This window comes from Mycetomoellerius zeteki, unplaced genomic scaffold, assembly GCF_001594055.1.
Source record: "Mycetomoellerius zeteki isolate Tzet28-1 unplaced genomic scaffold, Tzet1.0 scaffold81, whole genome shotgun sequence".
Taxonomy (NCBI): domain Eukaryota; kingdom Metazoa; phylum Arthropoda; class Insecta; order Hymenoptera; family Formicidae; genus Mycetomoellerius; species Mycetomoellerius zeteki.
In genome coordinates, this window is record NW_017257841.1 from 773,505 (window position 1) to 795,118 (window position 21,614).

At 33.0% G+C, this 21,614-nt stretch overlaps 2 protein-coding genes across 4 annotated transcripts; one reads left to right on the plus strand and one right to left on the minus strand.

Moving 5' to 3' along the window:
* The first annotated feature begins 263 nt into the window (after positions 1-263).
* LOC108729919 (chromatin assembly factor 1 subunit A) lies at positions 264-21,088 on the plus strand. The gene is made up of 10 exons (XM_018459294.1): positions 264-489; positions 1,263-1,356; positions 2,082-2,929; positions 3,056-3,207; positions 3,287-3,711; positions 4,402-4,568; positions 18,829-18,977; positions 19,372-19,423; positions 19,527-19,665; positions 19,832-21,088. Exons 2-10 carry the CDS (start codon positions 1,272-1,274, stop codon positions 20,830-20,832), a joined length of 3,018 nt encoding a protein of 1,005 aa, XP_018314796.1. The 5' UTR covers positions 264-489; positions 1,263-1,271; the 3' UTR covers positions 20,833-21,088.
* On the minus strand, positions 5,201-16,847 carry LOC108729918 (Wilms tumor protein homolog). Of its 3 annotated transcripts, none has more exons than XM_018459292.1 (5): positions 16,373-16,847; positions 6,827-7,076; positions 6,389-6,619; positions 6,062-6,207; positions 5,201-5,598 (listed from the first exon to the last, which is right to left on the minus strand). In XM_018459292.1, exons 2-5 carry the CDS (start codon positions 7,074-7,076, stop codon positions 5,299-5,301), a joined length of 927 nt encoding a protein of 308 aa, XP_018314794.1. In that variant the 5' UTR covers positions 16,373-16,847; the 3' UTR covers positions 5,201-5,298. The 3 variants fall into 3 exon arrangements, with proteins under 3 accessions (XP_018314794.1, XP_018314795.1, XP_018314792.1); XM_018459293.1 differs by lacking the exon at positions 16,373-16,847 and adding an exon at positions 7,414-7,576 and having other exon boundaries at positions 6,389-6,586; XM_018459290.1 differs by lacking the exon at positions 16,373-16,847 and adding an exon at positions 7,414-7,576.
* Positions 21,089-21,614: the final 526 nt, after the last annotated feature.

Consider the following 21,614-nt stretch of genomic DNA (forward strand, 5'->3'; position numbering starts at 1 on the left):
TAAAATTGCTCCTTTTGCTGGATTCACATTGCATCCGATTTTTGTCGTACGTTCTGCAACCAATCAGAAAACAGGATTCCGATGAATTTTGCTTCGTATTATCGGAATCCTGTTTTCTGATTGGATGCAGAGCGTCCACGTACGACGAAAATCGGATGCAGTGTGAATCCAGCATTTCACGCGTTTTCCCGCGGATTTCGTTAGGATTGTGTGCTGTGTGGTGTAGAATTGGCGGTATGTTATTTATGTTATTTAACGTGACGCTCGTTTAAATGTGAAAATTGCATTTCTTTCAATTCGTAATTCTCTCTGCACGCCTTCGTTGTTCACGCGACGTCGTATTCTTCGCGGAATTGACTGAACTGTCTCGGCGAATTGTTCTCGTTTAGGTTATAGCGATAAATTACATTGACAGTTCTATATTGTTCCATATAGTAATAACGTAATCGAGGAATGCTAAAAATATTGTGATATTTCGAAAACAACAAGGTAAATTCACGACAATTTAATCATTACTTTGCGAAAATGCGCAGTCTTATTTTTGCAACTTTAACATTCTTTATAAAAACAAAAAACTCGAATGTTTGCGAGTACTTTCCATTTGGTGACAGGTGACACGAATTGACATAAGTGTCGTTCTGCTGTAAAGTCTAATGAATGTGCCCTTGTTTCCTATTTCTTGCTATTTACTTTTTAAGCCTATTCTACAATGTGCTTTTGTTTCTTGCTGTTTTTTTAGTATTTTGGCTTTTTGCCTCTTATCCCATTTTTCGTTTTTTATCGCCCGAGATAAAAGTTAACTTGGGATCGAAATCAAGAAATACGTCGCAAAAAATACAATTGTTGATCAAGAAGGAAAAAAACATGAGGTAAAAAGCAAGAAACAAGAAACAAAGAACATACTATAATATATGGACAATGAGAGCATTAACACGGCGCAGTAATTGGTGCGCAATTTATATAATAGTTTAATAAAATATTCACATAATATATGTATTAAAGTTGTACTAATTAATCTATATATTATGTGAATATTATTGGACTATTGTATAAATTGCGCACCAGTTACTGTGCTGTGTTAATACTCTCATTGTCCATATATTATATTATTGTTTTTTAATTTCGAGAGCCCGATTAGTATTTAAATTTTGATTTTAATGAACATACTGTAGATTAGGCATTACTTGTTAAATATCAAGAAAGATAGAATGATGATTATGTTGATTTGTGTCACTAAATGGAAAGCATCCCGTATGTACCAGGTTTAACAAATGAAAAATATGGACGATTCAATGGAAGACAGTGAATGTATAATACAAGAAGTCACGCCAAAAACGAAAAAGAAAATGAGACAAGGTAATTTGATTTTCTTGCAAATATGTTGCATACATTTAGGTAAGTTTGTTTGTGTTGCTTGTACTTTTTGCATTCAGCAGCTTTGTATTCTCTCTTTTCAAATATATTTATCACGTTTTAAGCGTCTAAATATATGATCCTTTGAATATCATGTTGCTGTCAAATGTAGGGCAGCACATGCTCGTCTGTGTAAAATATATCCACTGCGTTATGTCCTTTTCATCCCCCAGAAACTTCTTGTCACTCAACTTCTTATCCTTTCCTTGTTTGATTACGTTGACACTTACGTCTACATTTCTGTATTGAATAAGCGACTGCTTTACAGAATACAGCGTATTCAAAATTCTTATCTGTATTTTGTTTATGGAGTGCAAAGATATGATCATATAACTCCGTTTTTTAAATCCTTTGGTTGGTTTAATATCTATCAACGATGCATTTTGCATCTCTGTTGTATGGTCTTCAAAGTCCTGCACTTCATGTTGTCCTGATACCTCACCTTTTGATTGTGCTTGCTACTATAATATTCTCTGTCTTTCTTGGTTTTCTTGTAAATTGCACATTAATAAAGCTATTATTATTATTATATATTTATTGAATATTAAGTGCAAAAAAATTTTTGGGAATTTTAAGCAATGCAAACAAACCTATTGTGTGTACGTTGTAACAATTATATTTATATAATGCAAATGTTTATTAGTTACACAATTATTTCATTATTTTAGCACAACTACCATTTCAAACATTAAGTTCCTCCAAATCACCAAACAGTACAGATAATGAGTCTAACATGAAGAAGAGGAAAATAAAGTCGCCTTTGGTAGGACCTACGAGCTCTAAGATGTTAAAACTTGGAACAAAAGAGAACTCGGTCAAAAAAGTACCTGAAAAGAAAAGAGAAGATACAAGCGAGAAAAAGCTTGATGTTAGCAGTGATATTGAAATAATATCAGATGAAGAAAAGAAAGACCTTGGGCAAAGTGATCAGCAAGATACCAGGAAAATCGATAGTACATCTAAAAGAAATAGTCTAGGAAAAAATAAGAAACTAGATAAATCTCAACAGAAACCTGGTGCCTTAACTAAGTTTCTCAAAAAAACAGACAAGGAGATTGAAAAAAGTGACCATATCTATAATTTACCTGAACAAAAAAATAGTAATCATGATAATAATTTTGAATTAAAAGATAAGAAAGACTGTCAAGATACATCTGTACATAAGGAAACAAATGAAGTCTGTATGAATGAAAGTTCAGATGCACAATGTATTCAATCTGAATTAGATATGTCTCAACTAAGTGAAATAGATGATAGTGTTGTTAATAAGGATACAGATCTTTCTCTTCAGAAAACAAACTGTGATATTATTTTTTTATCTTCGGATAACGAGGCTTCGAGCGAGTTAGATACATCAATATCGAATAGAAATAAAGAAACTGACACACCTGCATCTCCTGTTACTCCAAAAACTGACAAAGATATCAAGAATAAAATTAAAAAATTAACACCAAAACAATTACAAAAGAGACAGGAAATTGTCAAAAGAAAGGAAGAGAAACAGAGATTAAAAATGGTATGTAAATAGAAGAGGTGTTTTATTTTTGTTTACTTATAAAATAAGTTTATTAAATTAATTTAATTATATTGTACATACACATACGTATATCAATTCATTTATATTATATTTCTTATATGCTAGGAAAAAGAAAAAAAACGGGAGGAAGAAAAAGCAAATCGACGAAGGGAGAAAGAAGAGAAGCAGAGAGAAAAAGAAGAAAAAGAGAAAATCGAAAAAGAACAAAAGAAAAAGGAAAAGGAACTAAAGGAACTTAAGAAACAAATGGAGATCGAGTAAGAACAATTGTATTTTACTGTGCATTACAACTGTGTTGTACACTTTCATTTATATTAAAAAATCATTTATTTCTAGACAAAAACAAAAAGAAAAGGAAGTGAAAGAAGAAGAACGGAAAAAGCGAGAAGAAGCTAAGGAAGAAGAGAAAAGAAGGAAAGAAGAGGAACGACTGGAAGCCGAACGCAAGAAGCAGAAAGCTGTCTCGAATTTTGCGAGCTTTTTTGTTTCTAAAAAGCAGGAGGTTAAATCAGTGGAGGAAGAGAGTGTTGTTGGTGTGAAAAATTTTATGCCTTTTGAAATAAAGGCCGACATGAGAATCGCACCGATTTGTCGAAGAAAGTTGACTGAACATGATAAATTATTGTTTGACAATAAGTGCGACGTAGATTTAGATAAAACTGAATTATATCTCGAAGATATTAAAAAGGAAAGAATAGTGCCACGTACTTCCTCCAAAACGTGGCCGTTGGAAACAAAAGATGATGAAGTTGTCCTACTAGGTAAAAATCATGTGATATATAAATTTCTTGATATAGGGCCGGTTGTTCCATTTTCAGATAAACTATGTAGTAATTTACCTATTGGATAAACCAAAGAGTAAAAAAGTAAGAGCATAAGAGAATAAGGGTCTGAGCACAAGAATTGTCGTAATGGTCTTAACGCTTACTTAGAGACTTAAGTTATAGACGTAAGTAACGCACAAACTTTGGCGTATGACGTACGACTTATTGCCGTCTCTTGGAGACACGGCAATAAGTCATACGTCATACGCCAAAGCTTGTGCGTTAGGCTAGGTCCACAACCTTGCTTTAAGAGGCCGTAAGCCATAAACTTTAAGTTGTAAGTGATGATATATCGGTTACAGAACTTATGCTTTTAGGCCATAAGAATTGGGTTTTGCTCAATTCATTTAAGTCTAATGGTTAAAGTCTAAAGACTGCGCAAAAACAGTTTAAAGACAGAAATTATTGTCACTTAATCTCTTTCGACTTATAACTTAAGGCTTCTTAAAGCAAGGTTGTAGACCTAGCCTTACTTACATCTACAACTTAAGTCTCTAAATAAGCGTTACGACAATTCTTGTGCTCACATCCTAAGAAACTAAGACAGTAAGCTAAAGTTTATCGAAAAATGGAACAACCCAGCCAATAATTTGTTAAATATTTTAATGAATCTAATTGATTGTGCAGATGATGACAATGACGGCAGTTCTAACATTATAACGAACACGCATAACTTGGAGAAGCACCGGCCGAAATTATTGCAATTCAAGGAAAATCGCCGTCCTCCGTATTGGGGTACATGGCGAAAACGAAGTAGCATCATAAATTCCCGGCGACCGTTTGCAAAAGACAAGGTAAGAATTAATATTAATAATAATAGTTCGCAATTATTTATTTCGAGACGTTAATTATTGAATAATGCTTATTAAAATGGCCACTATTCGTATACAAATATCTGTCTTCGATAATTACGACTGCATTAACAATTTTAATTTTTACAAAGAACATTTTGAACGATATAAAACATACTAAAAAGAGTAAGAATAACATAATGCATTTTTTTCGTAAATCTATTCTATACGACGTTGATAACAATTTTTTATTGAAGTAACGTTAACTGCCGCCAATAGAGACTAGTCGCACTAATACTAGGTTGAGTGAATCTTATTCATTTTAATATAATTTCGGTTTATTGCACTAATTTTACTTTTTGGTATTCGAAAAAAATTTCTGGCATTCTCTTAATTTATATAATCTCTTGATTATTTTAACAAAAAATTAAATTATTTTAATTTATGACACACTATTTCATTAGAGTTAATACTAGTGGTTCTCTCTCTTGAACAGGGATACAAATAAGTGTATTAAAACTTCAAGGAAGATTAGCCGCCGAAAATATTAAAAAAAACTAATCTGTATCATTAAGTTGGCAGAAATCACCTTGTTACCTTTATATAGAATCAGTTTAAGTACTTTATTTGTCAGTTATGTAGAAGCTATGTAGACGTATAGTTTCATGTCCTTAGTGATAAACTTTGGCTTGCTTTCTTAGTTAAAAAGAAATTTTAAATGACGAAAGGGGTCTTAGATTTCTGACGGTAAAACATTTATCTTGCCGCCACGTAGTCCTCTAGCCCCGTGAAACAATGGGTAGGCATTTTTCCGGTGCACTTTACGATGCTTGGCCAGATGATCGCTACGTGCAAATTTTTTCGAGCATATCTCGCACGAATACGGTTTAATGCCCGAATGCGATCGCCGGTGCCTCGCCAGCTCATCCGATCGACTGAAACGCCATACGCAACCGGCCCAAGTGCACGCGAACGGTTTCTCGCCAGTATGTCGGCGTAAATGAGCTTTCAAATGAGATGCTTTGGCATATACCTAAAACAAAAAGAAATAAATATTATATTTTAACTAGGACTCAATTTTTAAGAGAACTTTTCTTGAGAGAGAGAGCCAATCTAAAATTCATTATATCATTAATATTTCATGAAAAACTCGATGATTATGATATAAATATGATTTTAATCACAGATTCTAATTATTTTTATTCTTTAAAAGACTACACGGAAAGAACGGTTTTCTGAAAATAATTTGGTTGAGTCATTAAAATAATTATGTAAAACGCTTAAACGTTGATGACAATGCTGTAAAAAATTTTAACATTCTAACAATTAATTTGAACATCCTACGTAATTATTTTGGCAGTTGAAACAAAATTATTTTCAGATCTATAGTTAGCTAAATTTTTAGATACTTCAGCAGAACTGTTCTTTTCGTATATTGAATGTGAATTAACCAATAATATAGCTGACAAATAAATCTCGTAAAGTCTCAAGATTACTTTTAAACATCCTTGGTAGGTACATGGAAAGCATCGATCTTCGGACGCATTTGCTAAACTACGATTAGTGTAATCGTGGGTTGCTAAAGCGGCAGTAGCTGCTGATGAGATTAGGAGATTGTCGTTTAACTGGTTGTTGTTATAATCTGCAATTAAGATATATTTTAATTGTCTTCATGTATAATCATTAAGATAATGATTTTCAATAGTATAATCTTGTTATTTTAAACAATATAGTCTTATTATCCTCTTCTTTTCGTATTGCAATCGAAAAATCCCCATCGCTTTAATACTGTTGTTATTGGTCTTAAAATGTACACCCTGTACCTATCGTATTTGTTCCTAATGTATTTTCCAACGCTCGTAAATCGATGCCGAGTACTAGTAATGGTTCTTCATATTGCGGCATCTGTTGCGGATTTGATAGAGGTGGTAGATGCAAAAATCCTTCGCATCCTGCAGTGCACAATGGTGTTCTTTCCGGAAGACCGGAGTCCCAGCTCTTCTCTAGACACCAGTCCAGCTCTGAATTCAATTCACCCAATTCGCTAAAATAACCTGTGATTATTAAGCACACATTTTAAGAAAAGTTCTGTTTACATTAGAAGATTCTCGGAGCGTAAAATCTAAAATTGTTTTCTAATGAAAGTCTAAACAGATTTTCTCACAATAAACGAGAATAACCTTGCATTGTGTTGAACTTACAAATAGTTACATTCTCGTTTTCTATATTTGTAAATTAATTGTTTATAAATAAAGGAGTACCTGACGATGTAGAGGTATTGGTGGTCGACCAGTCGTTCCAAGATAATTGCGGAGAATAAGTTAAGTCAGTATAGCAATCTGTCGGATTTATCATGTTTAATTGATTGTCGAATATTCCGAAGTCGTCGCTGAGCGTACTTGAGATTTCATAATCACTAGATAGATTCGTCTTGGTCGGGGAAAATAGCTGTCTTTCGATGCTAGTGTCCATCGTTAGGCCAAGGGCGGAGAACAGTTGCTCGTCCGTCATCTGTAGATGAAGATAAATGTTTTTTTTTTTTTTTTATTGTTTTATAAGTCTGAATTTATAAATATTGACACATGAATCAATACTCGATTCTCATTTTAAGGACAGTTTTGATAGGAACTTATCAGTATCCCGTTCTTAAACAGAGTGTACGGAATTTGATGCAAAAAAGTAGATACACATAAAAAACGGTTTTATATCTACCTAAATTTTTAGATGCTTTAACAAAATCATTCTTTCTATATATGCATGCAGTCAAGTATGATATTGTCAAACGCAAAGTACATGTCGCATATGGATACGTAATTAAAAACGACATTACATTGTGTTGTGTACTCACATCGAACGTCGTAGCTTCCTCGATCATGATACCAAGAAATTAAATAGAACTGCAACTGATCTCAAAAAATATGCTTTTCGTACAAGTTGACGACTATACGCGACAAAGACTTTCAGAATAAAATTTCCAACTCTGGCGTTTACATGATTCCTTCTAAGATTGACTCAATGTCAATATATCGATATTTCTCAAAATATCAATATTCTATTTATTGATCATCATATCATTATTCGCATGAAGTTAACAAAGACAGACTTCTATTTGCGGTATATTTAGCACGATAAATCAGATTAAGAACCGCTTGTATTAGATCTTAATCGCAATCTTATGCGATTTGTCTCTTTAAAATTGAGAAGTAATGTTGAACATTATGAGCATTCTAAGAAATGTACGATGCCACGTCTGCGATTTTTATTTTTATGATTAAGAGACTTCGAGTTCTTTAAAATACAGAACTACGATAAAAACTAACGAAATGTCGTAGAGCGCGAGATACACCTTCAAAATTTCGCGCGCGTCCGAACATCGCGAAAGAGAGGAGACATGGAATCGAAAACACCGATTCGCTCGTCACGACCGATCGGTAGTCGTGTCAATACTGCAACTGGTGGTCGAATCCTCCAGGCGAGAGGACGTCGACGAGACCGTATGACGAGAGAGTGTGTGGCGTATGGATCTCCAGTTCGAGATAAGGATGCTGGCCTGTGCCACCCAGCGCCGTCACCGTGTCGATCCCCAGGGACTGCGATCGTACACGTCGCGTCGCCAGCACGTCCCAGAACGCCGAGAAAGAACACCGGTACTACCATTCTGAATGGTGAACTGTCGTTATTTTATCTCCTTCTGGTCCGCATTAGGGATGGAATTAAATATTTCACAATAACCGCGATTTTCGTTTACAGTTATTTGAAAAAATTCTGTTCTGATTTAAGGTCGAACAAACATCAATCATGTTGAAAGGTTTCTGTCAAATCTGATAAGATAAAATGTTGAAAGATAAGAGAAAAATATAATCCTAGAAGGACGGATAAAACAATAAATTCTTCAGAAGTTTCAGAAAAAGGACAATTACAATAACTAAAAAAATATTCAGAAAATATTAGAAAAACTCGATTTATTTTCAAGTTTTTTATGACAACTCCACATCATATTTAAATAATCAGTGATAATGATTAGTACTGTTGATTTAAGAAAAGTTAATGTTTCTAAATAATGAACCAGATCCTCAGATTTCTACCATTACGATTTTGATTTCTCTCGATTTGATTTCTCTTGTCAAAATAAGCTTTCAAATTCTGTGACAGCTACTTATAGCTGCTTATAGGAATTTAAAAAAACAATTCTTTTTAAAATAAACTAAGTGATATCGTTTTTGCGATCATCACTCGAGTCTTATGAAACCCGGCTGTTAAAGTTGGCTCGCGACCCGCAATCGATACACATCGAACTTGATTTCCTCCCTCCCGATCGGGCAGTTAGCCCGCTTATTTACGGTCCCTCGAGATGCAAATTAATCGGGCAGCGCGCCGGATAATCGCGATGCTTGGATGCTGGCTATCAGAGCTGATTTCATCGAACGAATCGCGTCCACTACCACACGGATTGGGGAAAGAGGAAAAGAGAGAAGATCTCTCTCTCTTTCTTTCTCTTGTCTTCGAGGATGTCTCAAGGATGCCGTCACTGTCGTGCACGTGGCTGCTATAGATACATTGACAATTTCAATTCACGATATAATTTGAGGAGAGCAGACTGTTGGATCCTTTCCGATTGGTCGCATGTACGTGCACAGAAATATCTCGAGATATCATGACTCTGCTGGGCACATTAAGGAAATTTTCAACAGTTGGACGGCTGGCTTCGTTAGGTCATAAATTGTTGCTGTAAAAATTTGCAAAACTGTTTAGAAACCTATCACATGTGGATTTTGAAATATACATTGGCTGCGCGCTTAGCTTTACAACTGTTATAAAATTCTTCAATATGGGTAATTGGTCTTGTCCTTAGTCTGGATTTAAATGTTAGTGGCTACGTTTACACCGTGCGCTTAGTCCGCGATCTATACGATAAGTGTCTTTGTTTAACCTACAGGATAAACAAGGACATCTATTGTATAGGCCGCGGCCTAAATGTAAACGTAGTTATTGATTCGGTCTCACCGAGACAAGACGAGACTAACTCAAATCTCGTCTCGGTCTCGGCACCGATACCAAGACTAGTCTCGATATCGTTCGAAACACTACTATAAATGTACAAATCAATCATATTTAAGAATCTTACAACAATTGCAAAGTTGCTGTCTCTATTGAACGCAGTCCTTGTTGTGCGTTATTAAGCGATCCAGCAATTCTTAAATATTCTTGAATCCTAGATTGTCCTGAAATTTAATGTATTTCGAAAAATTTCTGGAAAACTCCTGAAAGAACGGTGGCAGTTTAAGGCCAAAATTTGCCTGTGATGAAAACGTATGAAATCGGTTGTAAAAATTCAATTTTTCTGCAAAGAAGAAAAATTGCATTTTCAAAGTTCTTCAAAGTTCCCCGGACTTTGGTGAATTTTAAACTTCATATTCGAGTTCAGCACGTCTAAATCTATAAAGATTGACCGATTTCATACGTTTTCATCACAGGTAAATTTTGGCCCTAAACTGCCACTGCTCTTTCAGGACTGGAATTTAAGATGCTATATTTATGATAAGATTGTTACAAATGGAAATGATACAAGCAGCTTTGAGATTACGAAATCTATGATCCATTTTACTCGCAATGTGCATACCCTCATACTTACACATGTGCTGTGATAAAACGCAATGTGATAAAACTTTATAAGCAAGTGTGGACATTGAAAATCAGATTAATAATTTAATTTTTTCTATATACGAACGAGATATTGTTTTCCTCGAATACTTCCAAGACATCTTAAGACTTCGAATTTTTTCTAAACGTCCATGTTTAACCTTTTATGACCCTACATCGAATTAAGCTGAACATAATGCGTTATTATAGTCTATCGGATAATTTTTCAAGTATTCGAATTGGCATATAATTATAATCGATAAACTATATTTTTTTATTTCCATTCTCCTAATAGTAATCAAAATTTTTTTATTCATATTAGATCAACCGATTTGATGAACTAAAGAACGAAATACTTGACTTTTATTTATTTACGAGAAATAGTTTGAATCGCAAAAGAAGCCAAAAAAGTTAGAAGTAAATGTTTTTTTCGCGAAATAGAAATAAAAAGTTAAAAATAAAAAATTAAAAAAAAATTCTTTCAAAGAGATTTTAGAATTTTTTACTACTAGAATTAGAACACGTATGCGAATATTTATATCGTTTTTACATTATTGCATATTTTTATTAAACATTGTAAAAGCTTAAAATGCGCAGGTACATGACCGAGATATTTTCCAAACGTTTCCAAGATGTCTTATGTTCGAAAATATTTAAGATCCACGCAACACACAGTATCTCTGTTATTATGTCAAGTGTTATTCAAAATTCGAATTCCCTCTCCTGTAGAAACTAATATTAAGAAATAAAAATCTTTTTGTAGATTTTTGTAAAATTTTTTCCAGCGAGATAGTACATAGAATTAAATTAAAATGAAAATTTTTGTTCTTTTGTATAAACGTTTATATCATATTTTTTATATGTTAAATATCATACAATTCGAAATTATTGATTACTAGTCAACAATAATTTTGTTAAATGTTATTTTGACTGACTTTTTTACTGTTATTTTTTATGTTGATTCTGAAAATGAGGTTAGAATTTATCCAACGGTACCAAATTTTTATAACCGACATGTACCTATCTAAAAACTTACACATTTTGCTAATATATCGTTGTATGAAATCTTTTCCTTTTAATTAAAATTATTTCTTTTTGTTTGAAGCTTTTTATAATAAGTAAAAAATTTTATTAAATTTAGTAGCTATTTCCTATGAATTATTTATATTTAAGCAGCATAGATAAATAGAGGAATTTTTTATTATATTTTTGCATGTTACCAAAAAACCTTGCTTTTCTCATAAATTTGGCAAACATATTTGAAATTAGCGCAAAAAATACTACGAGAAATATCTTAACTGATCAGTTTAACATATAAAAAAAGTGAAATTTTGTTGACCAGTGTTATTAATGAGAAATATCATTACGATATGAGAATGTCCAAATTTACATTGATTGTTTCCCGATTTGTCGGTAGTATCGGCCGCGAGTCGTTGAACCGGATGGAATCTTTCCGAATTATATTACCGTCGAAAAAGAAAAAAAACCAAGAACGAGTCGCAAATCCGATGATTTCGTATGCAATGCGTTGTGTTTCGCTGATGGCTTTGACCTAGAACGCGACTCGGGACCCGATAAAGGTGTCTCACCCGAGAGCCACCGCTATTAGGAGTTCGATTGCTCATTTATCGGTGCGAGGTTGACCTTAGATATACAACATTGCATGTATTGCCGCTCATTTGATGATTCGGGCTTAAAATCGTATTTGGTCGGAAAATAACATCACATAGGTAAAATTAATCCGAAACCCGACTGTAAAAAGATTCTTCAGAAACTTTGTTTTATCTCTTGGTGTACTTTCGATTCGCCTCCGATCGATCTTGATGCAATTGTGAAGGAACTAAAAAAAGTGAAAATGTGAATCTGTATACAATTCGCAAGCAATCTGCCCATAATGTTCTGTATAATGGAGACCGCTTATCACAGTTTTAAATAATGATTTTTATAGAAAACAGTGAATGTAAGATTGTTAAGCACTATGCAATAGTTATATAACATACCTATCTCTTAGGTATTAACCAATTCATAGAAATGATGGACCCAAAATTAATGTTTTTAGCCAAAACTGGTGAAAATGAATAATTTCGTATTTTACATGGAATTTATCCAGTATAAGGATTTTTTTGAATCGCTGGTGATAAATTCAGGATCGAAATTTTAAAAGTCAAAATAACATTTCCAACATGGCAGTCGAAAAATTTTCTTGTGGTACTTTTTAATTTTTGTTCATATATGAGTTTATTACCAGTAAACTGATTAACAAAAAAAACTTCCGACTGTTGAAAAAACTAGTTTAGTAAAAAAATCAAAAGCAATATATTTTATATGGATAAAACCATACAAAAATAGTTTTTTAATAACGCGGTTTGTTATAATAATCGAATTGAATTCAGTTTATTTATGTCAAAGACATATTATCTCGCAGTCTCTATATTCTTGAATGTAGTCTTCTAACTCTAGTTCTAAGTTCTATAAGAGCCGATGATGTGTAAGATGTATGTAAGATAACACCCCGTCTGAAATATTAAATACATTGCAAAGAGTTTTGTGGGAATTAAACATCTTTATATATGCATATTGGAGCGTCTTCTTACTGCATTCCAAAGAGATGATAAACGCTCTGACGCTATCCTTACGTCAATTTTGAGATTATACGATCAACAGTGTCAGGAGTAACTTTTCATAGTTATGATTCTAAAGCGTTATATTAATATTGTAGTAAAACCGCTTATTAAGCGCTCAGTGAGTTCTTGCATCTGATTGGCATATTCCGTTAGATCTAAAAATATAAACCAAACAGGTACAAGAACTCACTGAACGTTCAGTGAACGATTATAGTAATGAATGCACCTATTGATTCTGTTTTAGAAGATAATTGCTACGTAACGTGTAGAAAGCGATATAAAAACGTTTGTTTTTTTGTAATAACATTGTGTATTGTGTATACAAAATGAACAACGCTGCACCTCTTATAAAAGATGCAATATTGAACGTGTAATCTCTGCCGCTTTTTTATTTCCACGAGAATTCGGTGTCTGTTGACGTAGATATTCGGTTTTAGATTAGGGAAGCGGCGCTAAAAGGTATAGTTATCGCGGTTTACGTGGTGCGTTATGAAAAACAGACCACTCGGCTCAGTGACGACACAGTGATCCATCGGCCGCACATTTATCTGGCGGATTCATTTTATTATCTGGCGACCGCGAGCGATCCGATATATCTTCGCGAGTGCTCGAATTCCGTTGCACTTGTATCCATTTCGAGAATGAAGCCACGGAGAAAGAGGAAAAGCGCGCGAGAAAATAAAATTATTCCTCTCTGCGAAAGCTCTCTTGAAAGTTATACGTTATTATATTATATACATAATTTTAAAGCATCTTTACGGAAAATTGTATAAGAACCAAAGAAGCATTTAACAAAATGCACCTAAAAGATTAAAATATTTTAAGAATTATTTTTAAGAAGCTTTTTTTAAACAGCTTTTCTTACATTAATTTTTAGAAGTAAATACATTAATAGAATTTTGAAGAATATTGGATTTTAAATGGGAAGTAAAAGGTAGATACACTATATACGTCTATGATACAAAATAATATAAAAATAAATAATAATAAGTAATATAACATGGTGATACATAAGAAACCCGATTAATTAAAGTACAGGAGGCACGTAAGAAAACAATTAAATAAAGATTTTAATAAAAAAAAAACGGAGATACTTCGGTAGAGATATCCGCAATTATATTGACACCTAATCCGCTGGCACACACGGATATCGGATTGATTTCGTGTTTTATTGTGTGTCCAGAGAAACGATATCTCACATTGACGTTCGTATACGCTACGTAATATTCCGCGAACATCGCGCTTTCATAACTCACATACGCAGCTTTAACCCTTTCAGTACTCGTGCGCTATATATCAGATATCAATTTTCATCGGCTGCCGTATATCGCATCGCAGGTTCTTGTCAGGCAGTTCGATTTGATTTTCTCTGAACATTGGATCGAAACTAACTTATAAAATATCTTTTCAGCTACTTTTTGTGAACATCGGATATAAATACTCTTCTATTCGAGTTAATCATTCAAAAATTGTATCAAACGTATTATTATATTTTTCTAAATTTATTGAATTTTTCCGAATTTTACTTTCACGTATGAAACATTTTATGAAAAATGTTTATCGTTTTATCTTATATTGAAGAAAGTGTACGAATATACACTCCGAAAGTAACATTACATGCTTCTGAACGTATGTATTGTAATTGATATGTCAACCAATGATTGGTAATAGTCCGTTTCACGTGAAATTTATTATTCGTTCAGTGATAACACGCGTATTTATCTTGCGAGAGACGCATTTTAGATCCTGCGTCACTATGACCAGTACGAAACGCTGTTGTGCGCGTGTCATCTCATTCGGGAAATTAAAATCTCGATCACGCTTGTTACAGTGTCACATTTTACTGAAAATGATGATTGATAATTCTAACTATTTGACATCAATAGAATACTTTTACGTACGGGAAAAATTTAGACTATTTTCGTATTTTTTAAGAGCTATATAAATTTAACCGATTTTTTTTAAATATCGATACGTCTTCTCTTATATAATTTTTTAATAATTCGTTTGGCCCGTCGAACCGTAGTTTTACAAGCTCCCAAATGGGCAATATATATGAATCTCACGGGACCAATCATCGTTTTATAGCGATGACAGTTCACGTGGAGGCAGTCTCCAATTTCCATGTGGACGTCGTCGTCACGCTAACTCGGTAACGAAGTGCAGGAGGTCTAACAATATTCCCCGAATATTTGGGGAATAAATCAATTCGATTGTCGGACCGCCTAATCTATGGTGTATCCACGACGAGGAGCACCGGTCATAATCTTAATGGAGCATAAAACAGCCATTACAGATGGCCCGCCGGGCGACAACACGCTGTAAATAATGTACGACGCTCCGCGGCATACACCGGCGCAACGTTGAGTGCATCCATCGCACCCTCGGGCCGATAACTGCGCTTTTCTTCTTGGGTTTCGTGCGTGCGTGTGCTTATGCGTGCATGCGTACGCGCCGAGGGTGCCTTCGATGCGCGAGATCTGTTCTCAATTCTTCACGCCTCTAATCAGAGTAAGTGTGACACCAAATCAATTTAAATAGTAAAAACAAATATTGATTATAAAAATGTGGACAATCCAGTTATTAATCGTGCTAATAATGAACAAATAATAATTTTACAATCTACATAAATTCAGGAAGTATTATAGTGCTTGTAACAATTATTTTAACTGTATTCGACAAATTCTCAACGCGTTTTGTACTTTCCACACAAATCGATCCTACATTGAGAGAAGATGGTTGTAATTATCATAATTTAAGTATAATTTGTTATTTTTTCGGATAAATATATATTTATAATTATTTTACCATGCAAATAGAGTAGTTGTGGTATTGATAATAATCATATACGCTGCTCGTGTATATGAAAATTTTTAATTTTTTCTTAACATATTTTTAGTTATTATTACCATATAAGTAGTTAGTAAACTTTAGAAAATAGTTATACTTATTCACTATAATTGCAACGATTACATTTATTGAATAAAAATGTTTATTTTATTTATTATTTATATCATGATATTTTACTATACTAATGTTTGAAATTATCATAATTTATAATATAATGATTTTATGTTTCTGCGAATTATACTATATATTTACTATTAATATTATAGCAGTAATGGCCACAAAAATTGAGATCCTAATCATAATTATTTTACTATGAAATTATAATGACAAATATGTTTCTTTCATTTATGTATTAACTTTCTTTTAACTGCATATTTTTTCAATGATTTTCAGTTAGTTTTTCCCGATCGTAAATTTAACATAGTATTTTATTTATTTCTTAATTTTTTATTAATTTTCAATGTTAGATGTTTCAATAGTTCTTGAAATAAAAATTTTATTAAAATAAAGTATATTTGAAATTGTGTTGTTTTAAATCACTTGTAATTAAAAAAGGGTCTCGATGTGTTCGTAAAGTGGAATCGATTTGAAAATGATTAAACAATCCGCAGTTGAAAAGAAATGCGATTCAGAATCTGGGACACTTTGTATTCTTGATAATAAATTACATGTTTCGCGAGACGTCATACGTACCTTCGTATTGCTGCCAAAAGCTGCTTGAACATACACTCTTTATCCTTTTCTTTTTTCCTTTTTGTTTATTAGCGATGAACCGGCGATTGTTTTTGTGTTACTCGCCTCAACGACGAGTGTATCAATCGCTCGTGAGATTACGTTTCTCCGCGATAATAAATTAATGTCTCGAGAAGAGTCTTGTAATTGATGCTCACGTAGGGATGAAATCGACGTTGATTTATTGAACAAAGAATATCTCGCGCCGCGGCGCAAAGAGAAAAGAAGGAGAGAGAAAGGGAAAGGGAATATTTATCGACTTTTCGGCAAGGAATAGCGCACTACCGCCATGCGTTTTATTAGCATTTCGAACTAATTGATTTCAATTATATTCCCGGGAATTATCGCGCTTAGTTGAACGCGCCACATCTATTGTCACTCAAAAAAATAATTCTGATAAGTACTATACGATAATACGTATTTAATCGTGTCCCATCTTAACCCAAAATATCGGAAATAAAAATAAAAAGTATCATAAAAATAGCTACTCGACAAGCTACTCCAGAACGCTGTTGCAAACGCGAAGATGAAAATAGCTACTTAACAAGCTACCAATTAAGTTGCACGCGAATAACGAGCGGTATATTATACATTCCTCTTCACACCGAACGCGAAAATATTTCGATATAACACTTCATACTTTTTGTGGTAATAATTACATCACACTCGTCAAAGACCGATACTTCGACTGGGAAGAGCGATTTCACGCATTACAATTAATATTTTTGCGACGAGGATGTATCTTTGACTTCCTCGTATCGGTGGTTACGCGAAAACAATCGGACAGCATTTATTTTAACACTTCACCGAGGCCGTTACAGAAAAAAACAAATGTCGAAGAACTTGAATTTACATTTTGATAGGACGTTCAGCGGCCGACTACAACTTTGTAACTAAGAGAATCGGGAATGCGTGCGGGCTAGCACGTCGGAGATGATTGCAAAGCCGAGATATCACTCGTCGAGGAAGTTGCTTTGATATCGACGTCCTGCTTATTTACGAACTGAGATTCCGTCGCGGTCGTAACCGAAATTAAAGATAAACAAGTCGATGACAATGCATGAAAAACTGTAATGGTAGCACGAGAACGCCATCATTGAATTGTCTAAATTAAGAATATTTGATAGATATTTCAAAATAAATTTAAAAATTATGGAAAAATTGTAGATTATTTTAAATCGTTTTATTTAAAAGTATCTAATGCTCAACAAATTTTGTTTAGTGGTTTACTATTTTGTTTAGACGATTTACTATTTGGATCATAAATCATAAGAAGTAATATTTTTTTAATCATTTTGCTCTAATAGAAAAGTATGGAAATGAATTTATAAAATAATCTCAATTTTTTAATATGAGTATTTTATGTAAAGTTACATTGCGATGAAGTTGTCCAGTAAATTAATAATATTTATTTGTTCTAAATCTTTGTAATTAATCGGCGAATCGCAATGAAACTTTACATAAGTTATTTTGAATACTTAAGTACTTATCACGATTGCCAAGTCTCCAGATTTCGACTGGAGACTCCAATTCTCCAGCAGACGGGAAAAATCTCCAGTTTTTCGCTCGCGTAGGGTATTTATTAATTGCATACTTAAATTACGTGGAAATTAATAAGAAAGTCTGTGATTATGTGTGTTCGCAGTTTATATTATTTTACGAATAATAAAAAAGTTTGTAATTCTGTTCGCACTGTATGTAATCTTGTAATTATTGTAATAATAATAAAAAGGTCTCTGTGATTGTGTTGACACTTTATGTCGGTCAAATATTAATGACAAAAAGAAAGCCTGTAACAGCGGTCGTAAAACACGAATTAAACCTTGCGCCTTTTTTTCTCTCTTTTTTTTTAATGAAACAATCGGCAGGCCTCCAGTCGAAATATGAAATCTCCAGCGCATGTACCTTCGGGCCCTAGCCGTATAGTGCTCAGGACCTGACAACCGTAGTACTTATACAAAAACATTTAAAGATTTTTATTATTTTTTAAATTTTAGTTTACGACAATAAAAGTAATAAATAAAATAAACTACAAAAAGATATCGTTTAATAAAAATAAAATATTATGTGTGAACACAATTTTCATATGTTTACTGTTTAATATAAATATTTTAATATATGTGCTATATATATCTATCGAACATCCTTAATCGAAAATATTTATGTGAGAGCGACATTCATTTACAACATGAATTTTGAAAGCGATATGTCTTTCATTCGCAATACGGGACCATTGTTTTTTATATAATCGGCATAGAGAATTGTTTGTAAGAGATAATTAATTAAAAGATTTTTTTTTAGAGAATAAAATCATATGAAACTTCTCTTTATATTCATGGTATGAAAACTATATATTAATGATATGAAAAACTCGAGTCTGTTTAAAGTATCTGCAAGAAAGTTTTTTTATTTTGCAGAAATTGTTTGAATATGAAATTGATTCCGACGATGAATGGGAAGAGGAAGAACCTGGCGAATCACTCAAAGGCTCGGACGATGAAAAGGATGAGGAAAATCCGGAAGAAAACGAATACGACGTCGACAATGAGTTCATGGTTCCTCATGGGTAAGTAACATATGCGAAATGTATTTTAAAAGTTATCAATATTTTTTCTTTATATATCAGAAATAGTTTTTTAAATAACTTAAAGAGTAAAATACTATTCTATTTTACTCTTTGGGTTATTTAAAAAATTATACAGAAGTTCTTTCTTTCTTTCAGATTATACAATAATAATTCGAAAATATCATTATTTATTAAAATTAAACTTCTACAAGGAAATTTTTTGATAAAAATAAAAATTACAATTTTGTAAAGCCTATAAGAATTTATCTTGCTATCAGAAAATAAAATCTGTATCAAAGCGATTAATTTTATTTATAAATTTTTGATATTCGTATCTTTTGATCTTTGCGTGCTTATGTAAATTCTTTTAAAAAGAAAACATTTTGTAATTTAGATATTTGTCCGAGGAAGAAGCGCAAGCTGATGAGGAAGAAATGGAGGATATGGTAAGAATGTTACAATAGTACATGTTAAGAAAACTGGTTTTATACATACAAAATTTTTATTTTGAAATACAGATTAGTATAGACCGCATTTTTTCTGTTATAGTCGCCACAAACACAGAAGATGAAATTGAAGATATTAGGAGAACAATTTGAAGCTGAAAGAAACACGAAAACACATAAACTTAAGCCAAAAATAATCGGATGCATTTGGCAGGGACCCGGCAATTCATTTCCAGAATCTAGTAAGTATATTTTATTTATAGATGTATGTGTGTGTATATATATATATATATCATATTATATATTTATAGTATTATATATAGTATTATAATATTTATTACAAATTTTTGTAAAATATTCTATATTTAAAATTATTCATAATGACATATTCAAACTTGTTTTTCCCAGTTCCCCCAAAGATCAAAGAATTCTTGTCAGTCCGTCAAGCTTGGGTCAACAATATACCGATAATACTTCCGTCGTCGTCATCACCGGAAGAAGATACTTCGACTAATATTGAATGCAAGACGCCTGGCCAACAACAATCTGTGAAAGGATCAAAAAAGAAGACCAAATTCCCTGATGAAGCTTTGCCTGATCTGATCCGGTTAGTGCACGGAAACAGATATGGCAGACACATTCTTATGAGAGAGTTCATGACGTTTTGGAGCAAAGAGAGCGGGAGTCATTTATCGAAAGTTAGCGTATTATCGAAGATCAGTGAAATCGCTGATAGGATAGCATGTCCCGAAGAGGGACCGATGCATCTTAAATCTTGCTGGTATGTTCCGGAGGGCATCCGGAAGCAATATCTTCCTGACATCAAGCTGTCATTGCCGAATTGTTGGAAGTATATTTTAGTACCAAGTAAAAAAAGCGATTCTCAAAACGTTATAGCTGATAAGACTGAAAAAGAAGAAAAAGATAAAGAAAAAGAAAAGAAACACATACCACTTATTACTCAATTCACTAAAAAAATCACACAGGAAGAGATGAAGAAACAACTTGCAAAATCTGACCAGAAAGAAATAAAAAAACAGTCGTCACCCGACCAAAAGGAGAAACAATCGACAGCGAAATTCAATCAGGAAGAGATAAAGAAATCGGCAGCAAACCAAGAAGAGATACAAAAAGAGTCGACATCGAAATCGGACCAAATTTCCGTCCTACCAAAACTACCTCCGCTACAAAGACCTCCTAAACGGGCAACTTTAATCTCTATAGGTAGGGGGGAACAATTTCCGGAAAGATCTCGACAGAATATGTTAGCTGAATTCGTCGGTCTTAATAAGAAGAAAGACGAACCATTGAATAGCGAAAAGATTGTTGATTCAGACAAGCTTAGACTTGTGGAGAATAATGATATGAACAAGACGAATCAAAAGTTAAAATCGAGCGATAAGTCGTAGAACTTTCGCGATAATAACGAGAAAGAGACTCGAAGAGCATATAATAATGTTGATGACTATTAAAAAGAATCAACGATTGATTTAGAAAATAGAATGAGGAAATGGCAAATAATGATAGAGATAATTATAATAGATAACTAGATTTGCTCGCAAACAAAAGCTCATTGCAAAGGCATTTAATAATAGTCTGACGACGAAACAGACATAAAAGGGGAAAACACCGTTGTTTGCGTAAATATTTATCATTCTACCTAGACAGGCATTTCTTTAATCAATTATCGATGTATTAATACAATTTATGAATTAATTAATATCTTTTTTATATGCAAAGCTTTAACAAATAGTTTTTATTATTATTACGTCCCGTAATTCGAACATTACACAACCATTATATGAAACGAAATAGGTTCATGATATAAAAACAGACGTAATATTTTTAAATAATGAATGATTTTATATCGTATTTAGGATCATGTATAAGATCTTATCCATAACTATTCCATTACTATTAATTAAACAAGCTACTGCCAACAAAATTTAATTTCTTTATGAATGATCGCCGAAGAATTTGTAAAATGTATTCATGAACTAACATTAAGAAGATAAGGATCAATTCTTCGCTAAGGAGAATTGCCTTTATTAAGTTCCATGCATTATGTTTTATCAAGATCGCTTCGTTCACAAAAATAATAGTTTTAATCGAATCATGCGATAACTGCCAGATAATTACATGGGCTTAACAGTTTGCTTCATGTAAAAGGTAAGTGCCTTTATTCGATTTG

Coding starts and splice junctions, on each gene's coding strand:
- LOC108729918 (XM_018459290.1), bottom strand. CDS start 7,440: ATGATCGAGGAAGCTACGACGTTCGAT. Junction 6,208..6,388: donor ATTAGGAACAAATACGATAG/GTACAGGGTGTA, acceptor TCTTAATTGCAG/ATTATAACAACAACCAGTTA. Junction 5,599..6,061: donor CCTACCAAGGATGTTTAAAA/GTAATCTTGAGA, acceptor TTTTTGTTTTAG/GTATATGCCAAAGCATCTCA.
- LOC108729919 (XM_018459294.1), top strand. CDS start 1,272: ATGAAAAATATGGACGATTCAATGGAAGACAGTGAATGTATAATACAA. Junction 3,208..3,286: donor AAGAAACAAATGGAGATCGA/GTAAGAACAATT, acceptor ATTTATTTCTAG/ACAAAAACAAAAAGAAAAGG. Junction 19,666..19,831: donor CAATTCATTTCCAGAATCTA/GTAAGTATATTT, acceptor TGTTTTTCCCAG/TTCCCCCAAAGATCAAAGAA.